This window comes from Gallinula chloropus, assembly GCF_964237585.1.
Source record: "Gallinula chloropus genome assembly, chromosome: 6".
Lineage (NCBI taxonomy): Eukaryota > Metazoa > Chordata > Aves > Gruiformes > Rallidae > Gallinula > Gallinula chloropus.
The window spans coordinates 18,916,534-18,941,569 of record NC_140091.1 but is presented as its reverse complement, the minus strand read 5'-3'; the positions used below and the strand labels follow the sequence as shown (position 1 = coordinate 18,941,569).

Genomic DNA, 25,036 nt, shown 5'->3' with positions numbered 1-25,036 from the left:
CATAGAAGGAACACTTCAAAATGCCTTCCAAGTGTAGAGCAAGGTAATTTCTGATGGCAAGGAATTACCAGGGTGCAGAGGGTGATTATTCTCTGTTTGCCCACAAAAAATCACAGCTGTATTCTGCTTTGAGATCAACATCTTCCTTTTTTTCAGCCCAGTATTTCCAGAGCTTTCTAATAAGCAGAGCTTTGTTGTCTCCTTATGCTGCTCATAAGGAAATTAATAAAAATAACTTAACTAGCAAGTGGAAATTGTGATCTCTGCCGTATGTGTCTGGCTTCTCTGCTTCTGCAGTGGATGCTGGTGCTTACCAGGAGCCAAGGTGTCCAATGATGTGACTTACAAACTAGACTACCTGTAAATCAAGGCCCTGTGTTTAAGTGTGGAGAGCAGCCACAGCTTTAGTTCCCTTACCTTGTGCTGGCACAGAAAGAGAAAGTGAACGGTGGGACTATTGGAGGAGGAAAAGGGAGAGTTGCTGCGAATTCTGGGGCTTGTTACGGAGCCTCAAAGGCTCTACATAATGTTTGACTGCAGATACACAATCACATTTAGGAGGGCTGGTGTGCTCAGGAGGCATTGCTGGAAGTTGGGAATTTTTCCTTATTTAGGAAGTGCTGAATTTTAAATGGTACACATAAAATTCTGTTCACACCAAGAAAAATAGGGACTTCTGAGAAATTCAGGAATGACTTTCAGCTCTCTACACTGCAATTTAATTTTAACTTCTGTAGTAAAATGTGCCATTTCCCACAGAATATTTATCATCGTTATTTAAGCTGACTCAATTTCACCTTGTCTGCTGAAGGTCGTAATTTTCGCAAAACTTGCAATACAGAAAATCATCTGGCTTTGTGCTTGTCTTCTTTCTCCAGCCCTAAATCCAACTCTTCCTGAAAGTATTTTGAATGTAACCAATTCCAAATGGGGGCATATTGTAACAGAAGTATAGGGGAAAGAAAGAAAACTAGAAGTTGTTTTCCCAGTGTGTTTAAATATCCTTAAAGGTGTTCTGTTAATCTAGATGGACCATTTGAATAAAACAAATTATATTGCCTACTAGGAGACCTGTATTGCCCACCCCAAGGCAATTTCTCAGCATACTAGGGTTACTCAATGTTGCAGTAAGACTCAATTTGTGCTCTGAAAAAAAATAGATAATGGTACTGCCTTCAGGGAATGCTGGAGGTGAGAGAGAACCTGACTTTGGCCAAGAAACCTCCTGAGTAAGAGCAGAGATAGTATCACATGAAGAGGTAATTCTGATATTTTTTTGTTTGCTGCTGAGTTTGTCTTATTTCTCTCCTCCGGAACGCTGCTGCCTCTCCTTAGATGACAGCAGAACCACAAGCCAGCTGGATGAGTTTCAGGAGTGTCTATCCAAGTTCACGCGTTACAATTCTGTCCGACCCCTGGCAACGCTGTCTTACGCTAGTGACCTCTACAACGGCTCCAGCATAGTGTCCAGGTAAGACATACTGCGGCTCTGACGGAGTGTCCCCTGCTGATACGGGCTGCTGTGGCAGAGTCAATAACCCGTGTTGAACAAGCTGTGGTCTGTGCACACATAACAAGTTGCTGTTGCTTCCCAAAAAGAATTTTGCAAGTGTGTGATTGTTGTTGGTCTGTGAAGATGCCTGAGGACTGTGGTGTACCTTTTATTGCTGTTTGTATTGGTCAAGACTGGGTGTGGAACCTTTGAGGTGCCAGTGGGTATCTGGAGCTGTTGTCATAAAGCACGGAGCCTGTTGTAGGTTCAGACCCCTCCGTGCTAGTACAGTTGCGTTGGAAGCAGTGCAGTTCTGGTGTTTTAAGGAATATCTGTCTTGCCTGGTGTTGGTAGCTTTAAGAATCTGTGGTGGCTTTAAATATTGTTGGTGAATCCAGTTGTAATGGAAAATTATATAGTTGAGTTGTCTTTAACTGCTTGCTTGATCTCTTGAGCATTAGAAGCTCTGTTTACAGCTCCAAATGCTAGTGAAGGAGGTGGCTGTGCTAAAGCCAACTTGACCGCTCCGTGCTTGCCATCAGCAACTCTGTACCCCCTGCCATGTAGGGTGGTCATGTCCTGTGCACCCCTGCTGAAGCTCACTTGGGCTCAGTGTGGACACTTCAGTTGCTGAAATGCTATTGATAGTCTCTTTAGCATGATAAGTTTCTAGCTTGGCTCCATGAACCATCTGCCTGGGGAGTCAGGTGTAGTGTGGGGAGAGGTTGGGACCTGCTAGCAGCCCTAACCTTACACTGGTTTTAGCAGCTATGGAGGCATTCCCTAGGGGATTTAATTAGCCTGTGGTAGCTTGTCCAGAGCTGATGGTGGTGGAAAAAGTGATGTAGTTTGTTGACTGAGAAGTCTTTGCTGCATGGCATGTATGCAGGACCCAGTAGCTTCTTAAAATCATAGAATCCCAGGCTGTATTAGGTGGGAAGGGACCTTCAAAGTCCACCTAGTCCAACCCCTGTGGTGAGCAGGGACATCTTCACTAGATCGGGTTGCTTAGAGCCAAATCAAGCCTGACCTGGAATGTCTCCTGGGATGGGGCCTCCACCACCTCTCTGGGCAGTCTGTGCCAGGGATCTACCACCCTCATATTGAAGAACTCTTTCCTAATATCCAACCTAAAATCTCCCTCTTTCTAGTTTAAACTCATCACTCCTCATCCTATCGCTTCATGCCCATGTGAACAGTTCTTCCCCAGCTTGCTTGTAGGCATCTTTCAGGGACTGGAAGGCTGCTATAAGATGCCCCTGGAGCCTTCTCTTCTCCAGGCTGAAACACCCCAGCTCTCTCAGCTTGGCTTCATAGGAAATGGGTGTGTTTCATAAGTCGCTGTGCTCACAACAGCCTTTGGAGGGAGACAAGTAGTATCCTCCCTGTTTTGAACATGGTAAGCAGGAGGTCCAAAGTGGTTATACCTGAGGTCTTGTAAAAAAACATGACGATGACAAATTAAACTTGGCTTTTCTGACTCTTGATCTAACACCATATGAAGGGACTTGTGTAGATCCAGGCCTGAGATTGGTGGCTCTGCCTGTGGCAGGGGGGTTGGAGCTCTATGATCACTGGGGTCCCTTCCAACCCAGACCATTCTATGACTCTGTGACTGTTCATATGATGGTGGAGCAGCTGGTTGAAAGACCCCAGGTGCATCATGTGAGGAAACAGAGGCATGTGTAGCATAGAATACATAGGCTGTTTAAAAAGCAGCATTGAGTCCTTAACTACAGCAATATGTAGCAGGAATGTATAATGTCCATCTTCGCCACAGAGGTCAGAACACAATAATCACTGATCTGACATATATTTAACCTGCACTGATTGGGTTCACGCTAGCTGCAATGAAATGCAGATGGGAATCTCACTGCAACAGAGACAAACTTCCTCAGCTACCAACTTCAGTACGGATTGGATTTTGCTCCTTTGCCCTTTCTTCTCCTTGACATTCTGCAAGAGCAGCATTTTTGTGGTATTTGGTTAGAAAACGCTGGAAGGGCAGTAAATCTCGCTCCTGTTTTGAAGGCGTTATAACTCTTGGGTGAAATATGTTTGAGAAGTATGTGTGTTACTGTTATTAAAATGAAGATGCTGTGGGGCCTCGCTCCAAGCCAGTGCTGGAATTGGTAGTTAAATGCATTTAACTGAGAAACAACTTGGCTCCCAACGCAATGTTCTCTCATGCTTTTTGTTTATTAAAGCATTTAAGAGATTTTTTTAGGGGTTTTAAGTGTGTGGGCTGAGTGTAAGGCTGTTCACAGCTGAGTGTGTCCTTAAGCGCTTGGGTAAAGCATGGCTGTTGAGCAGCCTGTCACTCTACTTAGCTTCTGGCTATCCAAACAGTTCCTTCACAGTTTGAGTTTGTTGATCAAGAGTTTATGGCCGGCACACTTCTGTGTTCATGACTAATTGTTCTTTGTCCAAATTAATAGACTCAAGTTCAGAGGGAACCTGTGAAGCTGAATGAGGTGTGTGTCTTGGTGATGGCAACTGTTAGGTACCCAGGGATGGAGCGAGTTAGTTATCAGGGTACTTAAAAAGCTTTTTAAAGGGCTGAAATGCTGTGAAAAGTTTTAGCACAGCCAGCCAGATGGTGACTTCTGGAGGTTTTCTGGGCATGTTGTAGAAAACACTGATAAAATACAGACAAAAAAAATGTCTTGGGGCTTAGCTGTGGCTGTTGAGACAAATGCATTTAGAAGCAAAACAAATATAAGGTTAACAAGTGAGAAGTAAGTATTTTTAAGAGATATTTTAAGTATATTTAAGAATAAAAGTAGGATTGACTGGAAGCTAAACTTCCTTCTTCTTAGGTTTGGGCTGGTTTGTTTTTTTTTTAAATAAACTGTTACAAACCAAGAGAATGACAAGGTCGTTGGTTTGCATTGCTCTAAACCTGCATGAAGTTCCCCTGCTGGACTCCAGGAGTTCTGCTGGCTTAAAGAGGTTTTTAAGATGTATTAGTTTGGTTTGCAAAGGAGGAAGATGGAAATGTGTTCCTTATAGCTGGAAAACCTCACTGTTCATTTAGAAGGGAAATAAGCCCAGGTTTCTGGTAACAGGATGCCAATTGTAATTAAAGGCTGTATATCTACATCACGGTGTAGGTTGTACAGTTATACAGATTCTGGTATGATAGAAGGAAAGCCACAGTTGCCTTTCGGGGTGAAGGGACAAGCCGATGCTCTGCTCTCCAAGCTGGCGCAGCCTGACGAGGAGCTTCCCTGAGGGACCCATGCTGAGCCTTGCCGGGCTGGCAGCTCTGTGGCCGCCATGCAGCATCCGCACGGTGGCAGCCGCTCTTTGCTGTGCTGGCAGGCAGGGCAGGAGGTGTGAGAGGGATGCAGGGTTGGTACCCAAGCTGTGCATCTTCCATCTTGGGCTTTATTTAGAAAGATAATGCAGTTTGATCGTAAAGCCCAGCAAGGGAGGGCTTCCCTACCTTGCTTAGAAATGTGCTCGCAAGCAAAGCTTACAACCCTCAGTCCTCTTTATTTTTTTTTTCTTTATCCCCTTAATTGCTTTGAGAAAAAACAGATTAACAGGGAAGGATGTTCAGAGCAAACATGTTTAAGGCTTTACAATTGCTGGTTGCTCTGTTTTGCTTTAATATTAGGGGACTTTTCCCATGCTTGCAATACTAATGTACCTGCACCTCAGTGTGCCAAATGCTTTTTTTAATACGCTCAGTTCTCTTAACTCCAAAGTATTTACATGGCTTTCACAAATCTATTAAGTTTTGTTAGAATTGGGCCAAGGAATAAATTTTCCATTTATTATGCCCCCAGACAGAGCAGTCGGAGCTTAACTTTTTCTTCTCTCTGCTTGCTGTGGTAGTAAACAGTAAAGGCTTTCTTTTAAAGATGAGTCTGTAAACTGCAGTGTTAGCATTACAATGATTTATGTAGAAAATTGCTTTAGCACTGTCAGAGGCCTTCAGAGAATAACGTGGCAGTCTTTCCTAGATCAAAAAAAGAAGCTAAAAATCTGTAAAATAGACTACAGCAAGATGTCTGCCTGAAACCTGGTTTTTCAGAGAGCTGGTTCTCCCTGCTTTCCGGTTCCCAGGACTGGTGGAATCCATGAGTCTCAGAGGTTTGTGGGCAAATGGTGTGGGTTTTTGTCATGAGCTCAGAATGTAAATTTTTCAGTGTTAGTTTGTTTCTCTGAAAGGTCTTAAAATGACATCTGAAAGGGCTTGGATGGCCAAGACCTATATATTTATCTAAAGGCATAGTGAGTTACAGAGAGGAAGGTACAATTTGGTTTTTGGCTGCTGAAAGCATTCTAAACTTACCTGTTGAAAAAGTAGACCTTCCTTTGGGGTACATTCTTCCTTTTTAAAAAATTACTATTGCTTGCTTATTATTCCATTACCTCTCAGTAATGAACGAGATACAAAGAGGCATTCAAACAGTACAATTAAGTCAGTTTCGAGATAGTAATTTTTGTTTGTGTTGACCCTTTCAGTAACAGGACCTTGAAACCTTTTCTTCAAAGGTGAGCTGGAAAGAAAACTCATCCATTAGGAGTATGTTTTCCATGTGTTCATTGAACCCTTCTCTTTTTTGTTTCCATCTTTACTTTGGACTACAATTACTTGTTCATTTAAATTCTCAGACCTGGCCTTTAACAAGGTACTTTTTAGTTCTGCGTCCACTGTAACAAGCCTCTTTTTTTTTGTAATTTATTTTTTAATGCCCTGGGCTTGGTAGGATTAGATGAGTCATTTCAGTAAGTTTGTGACCAGCAATGCTTCTATCTCAGTGGTAAAGATAAATGAAAGAAGTGTAAGTGGCTTTATCCTTCACAGGATGATGTTTCAGACTCCAGTAGATGCTGCTCCCTGAAGATGAGAAATGAGGGCTGATTTTTTTCTTAGTCCGTTAAATCGATCATTTTAGAAATGGGACTCTTACTTACAAGCACAAGTTCAAAACTGCGGATGGATGTGTCTTAGCTGGGTTCCTACAACTGAAAGGGAGAGAGAAATGCTTGGATAAGAGACTTGAGTTGCAGAGTGGCTGAGGAAACCTAAAATATACCCTGAGCCTACTTGAAGTTTGTGGTTCTCTTAATTTACTTCATCTGAAGTTTTGGCCCACAGACCAGAGGTTGTGTGGGACTGAAAATGGGATTTTGCTCAATGAGAGCTGAGTACGGTATGGAGCCTTTCCCTTGCTTCCTTTTCTCTGGAGTGTGGAACTGATGTATTTCCTAGTACAGAACTGTGGTCTAGATCCCTTCAGCAGAAGCTGAATGCGACTTGTACTCAGTGGGAGGGTTATGGGGATGTCAGCTCAGATCTTGAAGTTCAGAGACATTCCCAGCTCTGTAACATAGCCCTCCAAGCTCCTACAATGGGCTGCTGCTGCGGGAAAGGACTCTGAAACCAGTGAAGAGCATGTCTGCTCCTGTCTCTAGTCTTGACCTGAAAATGCAAACTTAACTGAGAACTTGAAATTGGGAAGTTATTGAGTCGAAGTTGCATGGCCACTGGTGAGACCTCATCTTTTTTCCTAGCAATTTCAGACTCTTTGGTAGCAGGAAGATCTTTCCTGTTAAACTCTCTTAGTATTTCACACTGGTCTTCATCTGCAGATAATTAGCTGAGTTTTGTTAAATTTGGTTTTAAAGATTGACATCCTTAGGTGGCTTTACTGTGTACAGCACAAAGTGATGTGTGCTTCCTATGAACTTTGAGATCCCCCACCTACAAACAGAGGTTAATCTAAATGGGGTTCCATTTATTAGAATGAGACTGGGCTATTTTTTGAAGAGAAGCTTTGCAAAAGAGCTGGAACTTGAAGTGGATGCTAAATATTTAATGTGAAAGATTAACATTTAGGGTGGGGGGATGGTACCATGTGGAAGTAGCATCGCTGCATCAGGATAAGAGTCTTTCTTGTGAGGCTGCAGGTAGTTACCTTCTGTTCCTCCTGATGTTCCTGTAATACTGGCTGTCATCAGATAGTGCTGTGTTGTGGCCTCAGGAATTGAGCACGCAAGCCATGAAAACTGTGACTTAACAACTCACATGCAGAATTTCCATGCCAACAGTGTTGGTAAAAGGCAGAAGACAGATTTCCCTTACTTCCCCTTCAGTTTTATAGCTTGCTTTCAAAGTTGACTGGTGATACAGTGAATTTTTGTGTCTCCTTGAAGAAACAAGGCTGTTAATTACTGGAACACAAATTTCTGTAACTTATTCATAGAATCATAGAATGGCATGGGTTGGAAGGGACCCCAGGATCATAGGGCTCCAACACCCCTGCCACAGGCAGGGCCACCAACCTCCAGGCCTGGATCTACACAAGGTTGCCCAGGGCTCCATCCAACCTGGCTTTGAACACTTCCAGGGATGGGGCATCCACCACGTCTCTGGGCAGCCTGTTCCAGTACCTCACCAGTGTTCTTTTAATTCTCTAGCTATATTTGTTGGAAAGGCATGAGCTTGCTTATGAGGTCAGTATCTGGAAAGCACTAGCATGCCTTTGCAGGTTTGTTCCTTCCTCTCTAACTAGCAGGCTTAGTCTGCTAAATAGTAAGTATTGGGGGAAAAAAGTAATATATCGGGGCAGTGTGTTACGGCCTGCAAAGATGTGTGGCATGGGCTTAAACAGTTCTGAGGAAAACCTTACAAATGGCTTAGCCTGGAGAAGAGGCTTGAGCTAACGGTAATTAGTCTGTCTTAAGTGCAGACTTGAAGAAAGAGATGTTTGGGATGTATATGCTGCGTCGGTGAAGTGACATGTTCTTACAGGTGTATATACAAGTGTGTGTGTGTGTGTGTGTGTGTGTAGATGCTTGTGAAGGTGGAAGTCAGATCACATTTCTCTGTATGAGACTCTGAAACTCAGGGTCTTCATAAGTACCCTTATTTCTAAAGCATAGTTTACAGGTAGCATACGAAACAGCGATCAAAAAGGGATTCAGAATGCTATCAAAGCAATCTCCCCAAACAGATGTGGCAGTTGGATGAAAAAATGCTTCAAACAGTGTTTTCACCCTGCTGTCATTAACAGGGAGGAGAACTGCTGGACTTAACTCACCCAGCCTGTTGTCCTCAAGACAGCTCATCTGTAGCATACGGACTCAGTATTTCTGGAAGCTGGTGTCCTGACTTGTGGTGCCTGTTGGCTTGAGCTGAGCTGCGTAAAGAGTTTACAGTCTCTGGCCATCCCCTCTGATCCTCTGCTGTGGGATGCCTGGCAGAAGAGCTGATGGTGTCAGGCTTGAGTTAATAGCACACAGACTGCTGTACTAGGGCACTTGGCTGGGCAATGAGTTAGTTGGAGAACTGGGACCTCTGACAGTGTGGTCGGCTGGAGATGCAAATGTCTTCAGCTGCTAAATCATGGAGGAATTGTGGAACTAAGAACTGGAGCCTGTGGGTGGACTGCATTGTTTACAGTCCCTGTATTAATGGAGGTCCCCTTCGCTGAGCTCTTCATGTGAATGTGTTTGGCTCTGGCAGCTGCCATGCTCAGCTTTGAAGACACAGTCCTTGTTCATGTAGCAATAAATGTGATGGCTTGAAAACAAGCTTGCAAACCTTTGAATGGCATTATAATCTAGAAGGCGCTCTGGTGTATCTTACACGACAACAGGTTGAGTTCCTACTTAATGGCATGGTCCTGTTAAGATGGTACTGCTGTGCAGACCACCTTTAGGGGGCAGGATGTCCTCCCCCAAACCTGCTTCTTGTACAGCTTGGGCAAAGGCTGGAAATGCTTCCCAAGCTTGAATGCAGAAAGAAGGCAGCTGAGTCTGTTTGGAGCCTTCAAACCTCTCCCACTGTAAAATTTTGTCATGTTGAGGCTGTGCTCCTCCTGTCAGAGCTGTTTGTAACCTGCTGTAGATCAGCCTGGCTGGGTGAAATGCCATATCCTGGTTTTCAAATACAGATAGGTTACCCAAAATATTATCACAGGCAGACTGATAATTTGGCTTGAATTTTAAATAGTGTCGTAAAAAACATTCCATGTTTAACTGTTGGCATTTTTAGTTACTGTTTCCTTGCTGTAGCTTATTTAAAATGGTGTTTGTGGAAAAACTGAATCTAATCCTCATTAACTTGCATGATAGTTGTTTACAGTGGCTTTGGCTCATTGTACTTCTGTGTGTCTGGCATCTAAACCCTGGGATTGTTGTCATCTTCTCTTCAGCATACAGAAGAGCATTGCCTAGCAGTGAAGTGGCTTTTTTTGTCAGTACGCTTTCTGTTAAGTTGCTTGCAAAATTCAGTAGTTCCCTATAGGTTTTCTCATCATTAGTGCTAATTAAACCAGGTTCCCCTGAATACATGTATAAAAAACTCCTCAGCCCTTATGCAGCAGAACAGGATGTCTGTAGCTGCAGAGCCTTACAGGCAAAACTGGGAGTCTGCTGTGGCTTCCTGAGAGATTATGGGTTGTATTTAGAGGAGATGAATCTCAGGGTTGCTTCACCCTAGAAATAGAGGGGATCCTGATTCTTGAAGTTGAACTGTTGCAAGAAGCATAATCTTGTGTATTCTCCTGGGGTTTTAAAAGAAGAGTGACACTGATGTATCTAGTGATGACAAAGCATGGAAGTAGCTCTGGTTTTGATTGCATAGCTGAGATGGGTCTAAGCCCACCAAACCTTCTGAATTCAGACGTAATATTCTCCTTTAAGCAAGCGCTTAATGGAGTGGGCGTATTGCTAAGTGCTCTCAGTTAGGACTGATGGCATTTCATTACACCTAAAAGGATTTCTGTAAGCATGAAGTGGGCTTGGAACTAGGTCTAATGACATAACTTTGTCAGCTTGGTACCTTTTTATGCCTTTCTTCAAATGGAGCAGAATAAATCACCAGGCTACTGTGGCTGCAAGAAAGATGCTCAGGAGCTCTTGTAATGCCCATCTCCACTCCCCAGTTTGGGAGTCAAACACACAGAACTTACTTCCCAGTGCCTTATTTTCATGCTTCAAATAGAGATTTGCTGTGGGGGAGCGTGTTCCTATAGTATATGTGAAGCCAGGGGGAGGTGAGGTGCCAGGGGAGGGTACCTGGGCTGCTGGTGCTGCTGGAGCTGGGATATCCCAGATAGCTCTGAGGGATGGGATCACATCAAAATAGCTTGGGGTCCTTTGTCCCACAGCTTTCATTAAACCTGTACCTGATCTGTTGAGAGGCAGTAACTATGGTAGTTGTGTCAACTCCACCTTGATTAGAAGACACATCAGGCAATTTTCTGGTGGCCTAAGGGTCACATGTGACCCAAACTAATGTGATTCTTGGGGATGAAGGTGTCTGCTTTCTGATAGAATGCATTTAAGGGGAGCCTTGTTTATACACTTACCGATCCATATAGTGGTCTAGAGAATCAAAGGTTTGGGGTATTTTTCTTTAAGCGATCCTTTCTGAGCAGTGATTGCAATAACCTCTCCGGGATCATGATGTGCTTGCTCAGTTTACGTTTTGGAAAACATTTTGCAGCACAGCACTTTGAATTGGAGAATATAGTCAACCAGCAGCCATCAGTCCTTGTCCCTGTGGCACAGGTTAAGGACTTCAAAACAGTAGCGACAACCTTACCTAGGTAGTGCTCTGGGCTAAGAAGTAACTAATGCATCTTTTTGAGTTGTTTTTCAATAAAGCGGAAAAAAAACCCGCTTCTTTTTACTTCAGCTGCTCACAGCTTTAGCACAACAGTCTTTTGATGGTGGAACTTCATATGCTTTGTCCTGGCAGCCTTTGTTTCTACATGTGACAATTAAAACTCTGAGCTGGTGGAGCACACAACCTGAGCTGCTGTAATAGCAGCTTCCTATGCCTGAATACAGCTTTGTTTTTAAAAACTACAGATCAGTATGCTAGTGCATGCTTAGTGACACTAATTACTTTGCCTTAAAATATCAGTCTTCTGGTAAAACCAGTCTCTCAGGTATGTGATATTAATACCAATTTCTGTGTCAGTCCCGGGTGCTGAGCAGCTTGCAGTGGTGGTGACGATGTTGGATTGTAACCGAAGTTTCTAATCGTTGGCTTCGATGCCTCAAAATGGCCATTGGGAATAAGCAATGGGGCTAGAAGATGTGGGATTTGGGACTGTTAGAGTGACAGGATATCCCTTGGAGACTGGGGGAGTGGAAGTACAGAGTGAGAAAAACTTTAAGGGAAATGTAAGCAAAGAGCAAAAGCTGCTGTTGTCACCTCTCCTTCCTCTTGCCGATTAAGTCCCCTGGAACTGAGGCCAGGATGTCCATGTTGCAATTAAATATGGGGCCATAGCAAGATAGGAGTTCGGGTTAGAGATGCAGAAATAGCACTACCACATTGGATAGAAGTGGAGTTGAAAGGCTTAGGTATATTCAGAGAGGAAAATATATACACTTCCCCATGAGAGGGATGGAGTCATCTGCTTCGTGGAAATGGCAACTCTACAGTGTCAGTTTTTGTTACCAAGTCAGAGTTGAGGCAATTATGATTATAGTAGCAATGGTAGCGCGTGTGTGTATGGACAGAGGAGTGGAACAGTTAGATGCAGACCTTTAATTGTAACTAGTGATGCAGTTAAAAGCAGTTGCAGTTAGATGTGCCCCTCCACCCCGCTCCCTGATCTGAAGGAGTAGATGTAGCATGTACCCATTTCTTGCAGAAGCTTGCTGGGTTAGGTGCCCCTCTAGTCTATTGGGAAGGCACCTTGCCCCTTGCTGTCCCTGCAGAAGACCCCAGAGTATGCCAAGCTGGTCACTGCCTGTAGAGTTGTGTTCTTGCAGCATCTTCAGTCTTTATATCAGGGTTACTAAATGGTGTATCCACGTTCATTTCTGTTAATATCTCATATGGACCAGTTGCTCATGGATTGGTGTTGTTGGGTCCACTCTGCCACCGTCACATCTTGCAGGAATAAGTACCTGGAATGTATGTGTGGTTTTTAAAGTGGAACCAGGAAAGGGAGGAACCTTCATCTGTCCCAAGTCAGTCTTCTCATGAGTGCCTCCTAGTTCTAGCATGGAGTGACATGCTGAATGCCAGCCTTGCTGTTGCCTTTTCATAACCCTTATGGTAAGGCAGTGACTCTGTTCCTGGAATCAATTAAGTTGTCCACCTGTATGAGTTCTCAAACTCCTGTGTGTCCTCCTGAGATGTGGAGAACAATTGCACAAGCATCAGGATGTGAATGTAGCGAGGCATCATACAATGGCAGAACTGGTAAATACTCATTCTTTACTCTTTCCCCACTGGTCTACCCTCAACACCACGTTTCCAGACGTGTTTCAGAAGCAATTTATTTTCTAATTCCATTTGTTAGCTATGAGTGCTCTCCAAGGTCACAGGTTTTAGCATTAAAATGAAGCAATTGATTTATTATCTCATGGATTGAGAATAAAGATAAGCAGCAGGGAAACAAGAACCCTTGAGAATGTGTTTACTTTCTAGCAGCTCTTAGTGGTATTTCTGTAGTATGCTGGTCATTAACTTCTTAGGAAAAAGAAAGCAGGAACTTGGGAACAGGAAATGTCTCTCTTCTGTTTTCCCTAGAACAAAACTATCCTTTCATTTTGATTTGATTTTAAGTACATTCTATTGTTCATTTACAAATCTTCTTTTCAAATATCCAGGAACTTTTTGTGTCCCTGAAAGAGTCTGTAGAAAAATTCAGCTGGTCAGAAATCTGGTGTTTAAAAGTAGGTTTAAAAAAATAAAAGATCAATTGCTGTTTGTTTCTATTGTGCACATCTTTTGAGGAGCAGGGACCACTGCTGGTCCAAAAGGAACTTCAACAGGTGTTCAAATGATCTAGTCTGTCTTCCTTCTAGGGTTCCCTTAAAGAAAAGATGAAAATAGTGTTTGACCTGGTCTCTCATCTGTAGAGGAGGTTGCTTCATGCTAGGCCTGCAGTAGGTCTGTACTGCAGCACCTCTGCCTCTCTGAGATGGTGAAAACATTTGTCAGTCCCATAACTGACTTGTGCTACTGAAACATTGCTCTTATTTCACACACACAGAATGCTAGAGGTTGGAGGCGACCTTGAAAGATCATCTAGTCCAACTTCCTCTGCCAGAGCAGGATCAGCTAGGTCACACAAGAACATGTCCAGGTGGCTTTGAATGTCTCCAGAGAAGGACATCTGGTCCTGGGGCTCTGTTAACCTCATGGTGACAAAGCTTTTTTCTTATGTTCACATGGAACCTCCTGTGCTCCAGCTTGCACCTGTTCCCCCTGTCCTATTCCTGGCCATCACTGACAGGAGCCTGACTCTGTCCTCCTTTACATATTTATAGACATTGATGAGGTCATTTCCCATCCTGTCCTCGTAAGGAAGATGTTCCACTTCCCTCATCTCAGTGGTCCTGCACTGGACTCTTCCAGGTAGCTCCCTGCCCTTGAACTGAGGACAGGATGTTCATAGCCATGGCACATATATTTTTATGTGTTGCTTCAGCTCACTGGTGGCATAGTAGTACCTCTCACCATGTCTGATGTGGATGCTGTTGTCTAGCTGGTTTATTTTTTGACTTGATGGCCTTATTGACATGGAGGATAAAGTATTTCCTACTATTCCTTTGCACATTATTGCACTGATTCCTTCTGGGAAGGTATATCCTGCAAACCAGAATGATGCTACTGTTCAGAGCTGGCCCTGTTGTGTCATTGGCAAGATAAAAGGACATGCTTATGTGAATTTTCATGGAGATAAGATTTTGCTTGTAAGCAATGCTTCCATTGACACAGACTGCTGGCAGGAAGTGATGGGAATGCCGTGGAGCTGGTTAAAGCCTTGTTTAGAAGACCTGTAGGAAAAGCAGGAAAATAACTGTTGCTGTGCAGGTGGGCTGCTTGGCCTAATCCTCCTCAGGCCGGGGGTGCAGAGCTTGGCAAATATTCGCAGTAGCTTTCTGTTGTAAATAATCCACTTCGTTAGCACTTTGGATTATTCATATATTATACATATTTGCTTTGAAAATAGCTTCCTAGGAGCTGACCAGTGGGATGGGAGAACCCCCATTGTATGGGGACTGTGTGTAGTTGGAGGCCAAAGTGTGACTGTGCATCTGGCTTGCCCAGTTGGGTTCACCTGCCTCTCACAGCCAGCAAGCAAACATCTGTATGGGTGGGGGTTTGCTCCTGCATCCGCTCTCTCCCCGCAGTGTCTTTGATGCTGTTTGAAGGTCACAGGTCTGACAATCAATTTTATTGGTTGATGCTTTTTATTAATTTTTTTAATGGTGTGTTAACTTTTATAGACATATTGAAATACTCATTTGTTATGTCTGCAGCGCAGCTCTATTTAAAAAAAATAAATTGAATTAATACTAGAGAAGCAAACCCACCCCAGGTGAGAGAGGTTCTCTTCTAATAACTTGGCTTTTTACCAGACATTGTAATACATTAATTTTTTTTTTCTTCAGCAGTAGAAGGCTAAAGGTATAAATTGAATCCAAGCGGATGAATCGCTGCCATCAGTTTAGTTGTGCTCTACCTGAAACCACAGGGCAGCGAGTAGGAGCCGAGACAGCAGTTCAATTAAGATTGTGGTATGAGTAAATCCATTGTATTGTTACAGAGGCTTTCGATTATAAAATTCTTCAGTAGATAGGGAGAACAGACAGGAGAAGACAAGCCTGAAGGGTACTTTAGTCCTGTTTGTATAAAAAGTGATTAGACCAGGGTAGATTGGGGTGGGGGCAAGGTGGTGTGGGGAGAGCTGTCTGGCTGCTTAGATGACTTCTTTCCTTTGCCTGTTTTTTTTGAACAGATGCATGCTTGTTTCCTTTGTTCCCCAGCCATACACAGGTTCGCTTTCTCTGCCTTTTCAGGGCCTTGCAATCTTGCAGACTTGATCCGAATAGCTTGTTTTCCCTCTAGCAAGCAGTTGAGAGTGGGACAGTCTCCTGCCAATCTCCTGCTGCTGCTTTGGAGAGGTTTAGGTGCCAGAGTTAAAAGGCAGGATTGCAAGCTGTTTCGCCCAATTGTTTTATACTGTCAGACTGCATATCAACAGTCTTTTCTCTCCTTAGTTTAAAAATAACTTGATACCTCTCTTACAAGGACTTGAAAACTGTTGGCGTTTAAAATTCCTCTTCCCTTGAAAGCATTGTGATGCCTTCAACTTCAGCTATGTTGAGGGGTAGAAAATTCTAGCTGTTATAGCTGTGGGCAGCCTCAAGAGCCCCCTTTCTTCCTGTGAGCAGTTTAATGCATTCTAATTGTAGAAAGGCACTTTAAATACCCCCGTGCTCTGGATTTTTCTGCTGCCATTCAGAACTTCCTGTCTGGTTCACTAATCCCATGGCTTCTTGGGAAGAGCTGTCATGGGGCAACAGTGATTGAAATGAGTTACTGAGTGGAAAAACCCCAAAAGAGACCTCCCATAGTAGTAGATTAGCCAGGGAACTTGGACTACTGGGCACAGAAACCTGGAGACTGAGAGCAAATGCTATCCCTAAAGGCTCTTGTAGACCCAGCAATGTGCCCTCATGACCAAGAGAGGCAACGGCATCCTGGGGGGTATCAAGAGAGGTGTGGGCAGCAGGATGAAGGAGATTATGCCCTTCTGCTCTGCCCTGGTGAAGCCTCGTTGGCAATACTGTGTGTGATGCTGGTCTCCCTGGGTCAAGAAGGACAGGGAGCTACTGGGGAGGGGACAAGAAAGGGCTATGGAGATGCTCAGGGGACTAGAACATCTTTCTTGTGAAGAGAGGCTGAGGGACTTGGGACTCTAGCCCAGAGAAGACTGAGGGGAATCTTAATTCTGCTAAATCTGTGAGGGGTGGGGTCAGGAGGATGGGTCAGTCTTTGTTCAGTGGTGCCCAGGGACAGGACAAGAGGTGATGCGCACAAACTGGAATAGAGGAAATTCCGTGTAACCCTGAGGAGGAGCTTCTTTCCTGGAAGGGTGGCAGAGCCCTGTGCCAGGCTGCCCAGAGAGGTTGGTGAGTCTTCATCTCTGGAGACATTCAGACCCTCTCATCCTGGATGCTGCTCTGTGCAGCCTGCTTGAGGGATCCTGCTCTGGCAGGGGTTGGAATAGATGATCTCCAGAGGTCCTTACCAGCCCTGATGAGACTCTGATTCTGAGAGGAGTGCCAAACTGGTGTCTTTGCTGGGACTGATGCTCTTGCAAGGAAGGTGTACATGTACATCCGCAGTGACACGGCTGCAGGCAGGCAGGAGCTCCTTCTAGGAAGCAGATTTACTTCCCTGGCTGCTACATGCCTCAGCTTTCTCTCGAGCCCTTCCAAACCGCAGAGGTAGCAATGACATCAGCTGTCTAACCCGCCGCCTGCCTTTCTCTCAGATGTATTTCATGTACAACCTCAGGCTTTTCTCATTTGCAGGATAACTTTGTTATAAGGTGACTGCTTTTATTTCCAGCTTCATTGATACCTATTACAGACTTGCCCTGCAGGTCAAGAAAGAAGGTGCCTCAGTTTCCATGAGCAACCCTGAGTGGAAGTCACGGCGTGCTTGGCTTTTACAGTCCCGATGATACATGTTTCAACTCTCTGTCATTACTCAGGGGATTTAGAAGGGTTATTTTTTTCTTCCCCACAAATACTGGTTTACTGCACGTTTACAGTGAAGAGTTTGCCAGGCTGCTGTGTATAAGGGCTAAGGGATGCAGCAGTGCAACCGAAAGAAATAGATGGGCAGCGATCCTGTCACATGTTTGAGGAGCGTCCAGCTGAATGTTAAGCATGTTTCCAGTGCAAGCCATCTGCTTTGACGTTTGGGTACTGCAGAATGTAGATGGTGTAGTTGAACTGGGAAGCCTGTAGAGCATCTGAACAAAGGTCCTGGCTGCGGAAGGGCTATTTGCTACCACAAAGTCCCTTTCAGTAAATGGAGACACAGGTGTGTTCAGAGGGAGTTAAAAAACAGTGCCCGAGAGTGAGAACTCCATGCTGTTGCCACGTGTGCCAGCCCTGGCCATGGTGTGCTGAACGGGGTATTTGCCTAACTGCCAGCTGGGACTCAGAGCTCTGCCATACCCAGGCACTTAGGTGGTAAAATACCTTGCTGGTAAGTACGTGTGTTGTGTTACATGGTTCTCAACCTCTGCTTTTGTTCTTCAGTATTGAGTTCGACCGAGACTGTGACTACTTTGCCATTGCTGGGGTGACAAAGAAGATTAAAGTCTATGAGTACGGTACAGTCATTCAGGACGCAGTGGATATTCACTACCCTGAGAATGAAATGACCTGTAATTCCAAAATCAGGTAGGCATTGACTTTGTATTTAAACTCAGGGGGCCTTTTCCATTTGCTTGTGTGCAGTAGCTCTCTTGCTTTTCCTGGTGGGAATGGGAGGGGAAAAGGACGAAAGCGGGAGCTGAGGGAGAGCTTGCTTTTTGCACTGAGTGGAATCATGTGACACAGGTAATGTCACTGGTATGTGCTGGGCTCATCTGAGGTAATAGGAGCTCCATATAGCTGGAGGAGAAAGGAACATGGAGTGTGAATACCTTTTGCCTTCCTGGCAAATGGTGGTGGATACTTGCTCAATTAAAAGGGGAGTAAAAGTGAAGTAGTGGATATGCTTCAGGTAAAGCCTTAGCTTGTTTTAAGGTAGCTTTTGTGCCCAACTCTTAGCCGCCACAGATTTCTTTGTGCTCATTGATCAGATCCATTCTGTTCTGCCAAGAGGCCTCAGGTGCCCAGGAAATGTGCCTCATCTGCACCTTCTGCTTAGGAATTAAGACCTCGCTTGATTTTTTTTTTTTTTTTGCTTCTGTCCTGCTATCAATACTGTCAACCTATTTTAAAAAACTTTTTAGATGACTTAAACCAAAGAAATATGGACAGCTCTGTCAGAACTTCAGTTGAAAGGATCCAGCTAATGTAACATCAAAATCCTAACTCCAAAGTCCTGTTTAAGATCCGAAGTAAAGAATACAGGCACTTGAACCAATTCAGTATTAAAATAGGAGTCTCTGGCATCTTCATTTAACTCATTTGTTTTTATTTGTTGCTTTATGTTTTTAAATGCACTAGAGCACCCACAAAAGTGTAAGCAATAAATGTATGTAAGAGTCTGGCTTCTGCAAAAACAAAGTGGTGTGCAGCGAGATGAATAATGTCTGAGAGTCTACTTTAGAGCATAAAAGTCATGCTCAGTTTTGTAGCTGACGTGTTTCTTAATATAGATCAGTCACTCCTGTATGGCTCATGCCGATTGTTCTTGGGAATTATGAAAGATTATTTTTTGAAGGGAAAGATGAAAATGCAGCTGACCCTGGGACTGGCTTTCAGGATGGGGGGAAAAAGTCTGAGAGGGGTTTGTAGTAATAAGCCATGCCAGACTTGTGAAATGTTTGGTGTTTTTTGACTGAGTCATAGCAGAGCTCATGCTGTTTGGCTTTATTATTCTGGAGAGAAGAGTGGGACAACAGTGGAACTGTCTAGCAGTCTATTAATACCTTTTTAATACCCTTTTTTTTGCCTTAACTAGGAGAAAAGCAGTGTATGTTTGGTATTTTGTAGTTGGTCTGAGACAGCTTCCAGACTTGCTACTTCAGATTTGGAGAGGGATGTATCCCGATAGCCCTGCCAGGTGTTGGGAAGTTGGTTGTCCTTTCTTCTCTGGCAGCTGCTGGGGAGGAGAACCATGTTAGCATCTTTGGTGATGTTAGTCTTGTCAGCTTTGTGCTCCAGACAAGACATGGCTTGCATTCAAGACTTCTCCCTGTCTCAAATTCCTTGTGTGTGTGTGTATATATATAATGCATATATGACAATGCTGAATGTATTGTCCTCTGACTCTGTGCTTCAGCAGAGGTGGACAGGGTCCTCTCTTTTCATTTCCTTGCCCTAATTTCTCTCGTTCCTCCAAAGAAATGCCTTTTTTTGTTCCCCACCAGCATTCCACATTATATCAACCTTCCTTTGGCATGTGGGTGCTTTTGGCTTTGACAAACAAAGTTGGACTGTCACTCAAACGCATCCTCGCTACATCCATTAGCTGTGCTGCCAGTCACTGGGGCTGGGGCTGGCTGGCACGATGTTGAGCAGCATAATAACTTGCTATTCTGAAGTGGCATAGCTTGAGGGAGAAGTTACATATGAAGGCTGTAACTTCATTATGGAATATTGCAGTATGTTGAAAATGGGCCTGTATTATAATAATAAAAAAGAAATCTAAACAAGTGGAGCCTGCGCTTTGTAAAAAGCCTTGGCTTAAAGCTGTTGATCTTAATTTAGGAGGAGATACAGCTTCTGCCAGAGGCTTGCTCTGCTTGCTACTGCCCTTTCTGATATTGGGGGCAGAGGGATTTCTGCTTGGGCACCTGGGTGGTACCTCTCTTGCCCATCGTTTCCTAAGGATTCTGCTAAAGATCTTGGAGTTTGGAGCTCCATCACGGTGGGGGAAAAAAAAAATCTTTGTGCCTTGTGCAAAGTTTCTTCCTGGCTATTTTTGGAGGCCTTTTATTAAAATAACGTGGCTCAAAACGCTGTTAGTCACTAGGCTAGTAGTGGTCTTGCAGAGAGCTGGGGATACATTCCTTAGCCAGAGGAGGCCACAGGGATGATCTGAGCACCTCTGTTGCAGAGACAGCCTGGGAGAGCTGGGGTGGCTCATCCTGGAGAAGGCTCTGGGGAAACCTGTGAGCCCCTTCAGTCCTTCGAGGGGCTCTAGGAGAGCTGGAGAGGGGCTGGTGCAGGGTGCAGGGAGTGCCAGGCCCAGGGGAATGGCCCTCAGCTGCAGGAGGGCAGCTGGAGAGGGGCTAGGAGGTCGAAATCCTTCCTGGGGAAGGGGGAGGCCCTGGCACAGGGTGCCCAGAGATGCTTGGGCAACCCTGGGTCCCTGGTAGGGTTCAAGGCCAGTTTGGATGGGGCTTGAGGCACCCTGGGCAGGGTTGGGGTGTCCCTGCCTATGGCAGGGGTTGGTACCAGGAGGGCTTTGGAGTCCTTCTCACCCAAACCAGTAGCTGTGCTCGTGCTTTATGAGGGGCAGCAGTGGCAGCCCCTCAGCACCTGTCCCAGGGCACCCTCTGCTCTGTCAGCCTGGAGCTGCAGCAGAGATGTGGGGTCTGTGTAGATGGGATGTGTGATGTGTCTCTAGCTGAGGCTGCCATGTGACACTGGCATGTCCTGTAAATTCCCTTTCATCCTCATGCAGCACCAGGGCTGTTTGTCCACAGGTGTTTTGTCTTTCCAAACACATGTAGTGGGAGGCTCACCCTAAATTGATCCTGGTTAACCTTGCTCAGAGTAATGATGCCTCAACATAAATCGTTAGCAGTTACGTGGGTGACTCAGCTTTCAGAGGCACAGTGGCTCTGACTGGCTTTCATAGAAGCAGACAGGTGACAGCATTTGCAATGACTTGAGTCTGGCCAAAAGCAAGTCTGCTGGCCCACAGCAGCTGTGGGAAGGGAAGCTCTTGCCCAGCATGGGGCTGGCACCAGCCCAGCCCTGTTTTGCTGTGTGCCAGCTGGGCGCCTGCTGAAAGGTCCAGCTTCATGCCAGCAGTAAAGGATTGTAGGCTTTTCTGGAGCAGAGCCCTGGTACCAGCTGTAGCTGAGTCTTTCTTCCTCTTTTCCAACTCCCTTTTTACGCCCACCTGCTTCTTAAATACATTCTTTTTCATCCACTGCTGAGCTTTCTCATCCCTATTTTTAAGAACGGGGAGGAAGTCGGTGTGTCGGGTTTCTGGTAAATGTGCATTGCGTCCCCCGGGAGCGACAGTGGCATAAGCTTCCAGGAAAAACACAAGATGACACATAAATCCTCATAAAAATCCCATTTACAGATTCAGTACAAGAAACACATCCTGGCATAGTGCTGTAGCTATAAACAGCACCCTGTGAGCTAATTATGACTTGCTGTGTCTCTAGCTATGGCAGACAATCTGTGGTTCCCCCTGTGCGGGAGGAGGTGGGAAAGGACGGGAAGAGGATGAACGGGTAGCAGTGAGCTGCAGCTTTTCTTGGATTTATTCAACAGGCAGATTTGTTGTTTTGCCATAGGTTGCAGGGAGAGGAAAAATACAGAGATCTAGCGTTCAGGCAAAAGAAATTGGCTTTAGGCCTTGTTAACCTACACTAGGTGATGTGCAAGCGTGCCAAGGTAAACACGCTTTTGAAATCCGGGTTTAGTATTCCGCACCTTCACCACTGTGTGTTTGCAGCATCTGTACGTTGGTGATAGATGTTACCACAAACCTCCCTGATCAGCTGCATCTGTTCAGTCAACTGTGGCAAAAGCAAAGCATCAGTAGGGTTGTGTTGGAGGTTGGTTTTTGTTAGGAGGCTTCTAGTGTGTTTTATTGTTTTCATTTTTAGGTGTCAATAAATCAAGTGTGTGATTGCTCCATCCTAATAGCAGTTCACAGGCAAGATTGCTGTCACTTTTTAAAGCTGGTAGTCAGTCCTTGCTATTAAGTTTAAATTAAGCAAAAAACGTGCCATATGGTATTTTTCGGCTTTAGAATCTTTGCTGCTTGGAGAGGTATGAGCTCTCTTCATGCTGAAAGAAGCCTCAGGAGCAGTTGTGTCGGGTGCCTGGTAGATACTGGTCAGGTTATAAGGCAATACACACCTGAACTGCCTGAATTCCAGTTTTCACTTTGCTGTAGGGCGCAGTTTTCCTTTAAAAGTATTTGTCCCTTGACCCTGCTAGAGGTTCTCTTTACATCGATTAGAAAAAAGGTTTGGTTTGGGGTTTTTTAACATTCATGACAATAGTGTAATTCTTTGAAGTATTTGGTTAGCAATGTTACTCACACAGATGCTCCTTTCAGTACTAGAGGAGCTCCATTAAAAACATTTCAGTCCCAAAACTACTGGACATCGTTTGACTCATGGTAATAGACTGAATGGGAAGCACTTGGCACTCAGAAGCAGCTCAGACCACAGTAGTTTGTGCCTTATTAAAAGCTTTAACTCCATTTAACTCTGGCTGCTGGAGGGGTGATTGACACAGAGTAACTTGATCCTGCATTTGAGACATTTCAGCCATAAAAATACTGTCTCATGGAAGAAACATCAGCGCGACTGACAATGCTAACCAGGCTGGCCCACTTGTGTCTCCGAATAAAATGAAGGATGCACATAAATCTTTATGGGGTCAGGATTTCTGCGTGTCCGGATTGGATGTTGAGGTTAGAGTGTTTCAGAGGTCAGTGACTAGCTTTCAACTGGAGTTTCTCCAGGCTAATCTCCTGGGAAGGAAAGCTATCACAATTTATGGCAGGGTAAATCTCTGGGGTGCAGCTATTGCCCTGTTTCTGGATTAAAGAACAAAACAAAAGCTGGAAAAATACAGCTACTAGTGTTTAAAATAAAAGGTGGCCTCGCACAATTCCTTTAAATATAGTGCTGTTACATTGAGTACCTGGGTTTTGTATTGTACCTCATGGTCTCCACGTTGTAGTTTCCCCCTGGACATGGCTGCTGCCCATCTAAAGGTTGCCTACAAAAGGTTATTTTTACGTACTTTGGGGTGTTCAGTGCCTAACCTGTTCAAGGACTGTCAGATGTGGTTTTATCTGTCTGACCTTTGCCTTTCCCTTTCTCCAACTTCCTCCCCCATGCATTTTGGAGCCTGATATTTAATTTGTTACCCAGGATAACATCTTTAAGGGACCCCCAAAAAAGTGGGTGTCTTTGAAGCTTCAACAAAATTGCCTGTGTTGGGCATGTAAAAAAGATCAGTGCTTTTCCCGGAGGGGAGCACAGCAATAGCTTTTCAAACCTTTGTAGCTTCCAGGGAAGCCACATGGAAGAGAAACATCTAATGTGCCAGCTCCCGGACAGCTTCTTTAAGGCCTGTGTCATCCCATGCCAGAGAATGCAACCAAAGGACAGCCAATGCTTGGTAAAAAAACATCCTTAACCTGGAGAGGGAGCTCCCCTCCACCTGATCTGCCCCTGAATTGTGCTCCACAAAGGTTTCTTTTGAGAATTTTTTATAAAGAAGCTCGACTACTGCAATGTCAAAGAGAAAGCTCTAGCTTCAGGCTCTGTAGAGAGAGTTGGATGACTATAAGGGGAGAATTAAGGCAGAGAGCTGGAACAGGAGTGGTTTTGTCCTCTTATGATCCTTTAATCATATTCCATAAGAATGAAAGATTTATGGTGTGTGTGACTTAAAAGGTGTTAATTGAACCATTTAGTGGCTGCAAATCCCTAAATATCTTTCACCTGTCAGTTCCTGTTTTTCCCTCTTAATCTATCTAGGGATGCTTTCTGAGTGTTTACCCCTCATTAACACGGTGGGCCTTGAGTGGGACAGGCTGCTTAGCTGTGCTGTGCCACACCTAATTTATTTTGTTACCCATGATAACATCTTTAAGGCACCTCAAAAAAGTAGATGTCTTTGAAGCTTTGACAAAATTGCCCTGCTTTTGGGCATAGAAACCCTTCATTTTTCTCCACCGACATGGACTGATAGAATATTGCCTCTCCCTGCAAACCTGAGGCTTCTTTATCTGCAAATCTATTGCATCTCAAACAGCATTGTAACTCAGTTTTTTGTATTTTTCTACCCACTTAGTGATTCGTAATTTTCATCATCCAGGGTGATTTCTCTTTTGACAAGACATCCACCTTTCTCTAGGACCCCCTCCACCTGCTGCTGCTGCCTGACATACTCTCAGAGCTGTCCAGGTAGAATGCCTCCCTCTCCGAGATTTGGCCCTGGGCTGTGTTATTCCCACTTTTTCGTGATATTTAAATGTACAGGTTTATTTCCTTTCTCCTCCTTAAGCTCCTTGAAGCCATGATTTGAGATAAGATAGCAAGGGGAAGACTTCGAACTGATAAATGCCTAGTGCAGCGTCCACCCTGTGCCATTAGTCGGAGGCTGCTCCCAGCCCTGTGTTGTTATCTCTGGGATTCTGAACTGCTTTTGCTTCGTCAGTGACTGACTGCTCTGCCTAGAAACAAGGCTCCAGATGTCAGACGTGGTTATCTCCCGACTGCCGCAAGCTTCACCTTGCCTTCCTGGTGGGCAGTGCCTGCCTGCTTCTTTTGGTCCTCAGGGAACCACTTAAGCCTCTCTGAATAAGGCTTCTAGCAAATCACAGACTGTCAAGAGCTGCTTTTCTGTGTGGGTACCTAATGGTAGAAGAGCTGGAGGAACAACAGCTCCTTCATGGTACATTTGTGGGCAGCCCTTGTACTTATCAGGGCTGAGGATGCTAAGGTTCTCTCACTAATGATGTACTGTGGAAGAGGTGAAATCGGGGGAAGCATTGCCTAGGCTATATCAGCTCAACCATCCTATTAGCAGCTGGTGGTTACAGGTGATGACTTCACATTGGGTATAAGTTTCTGAATGCAAGTTTTTAAAAACAAGGGAAGCTGTTACAAGAAGGAAACGTGCAAGTTGTGGACAGATGAGTAGACAGAAGTGCACGCAGGGAGAAGAGTTTGACAGGTTGAAAGCAGTGTCATCAAATGTCCTTCTCTACTGTTCATGCTAGAGAAAGCTCCACTGCAAAGGTGGGTCCTGAATGTCTTCTCCAAGCATCCTGCAGTGTCGCAAGAGGCCTGTGGGAAGCTGCTGTTTGACTCATGCAGAGGAAGCCAACACCACCCATCTGTAACATAGAAAAGAGAC

The 25,036-nt window shown here is 44.6% G+C and overlaps 1 protein-coding gene across 1 annotated transcript in view; it reads left to right on the top strand.

Moving 5' to 3' along the window:
- Nucleotides 1–25,036, top strand: part of COP1 (COP1 E3 ubiquitin ligase) — a gene marked incomplete at its 5' end in the record, with an annotated part of 130,357 nt that overhangs the window by 37,027 nt on the left and 68,294 nt on the right. The window contains 2 exons of the mRNA XM_084266117.1: nucleotides 1,336–1,471; nucleotides 17,549–17,692. Of these exons, the coding sequence (XP_084122243.1) occupies nucleotides 1,336–1,471; nucleotides 17,549–17,692 (280 nt within the window). The remainder of the gene's footprint in view (nucleotides 1–1,335; nucleotides 1,472–17,548; nucleotides 17,693–25,036) is intronic.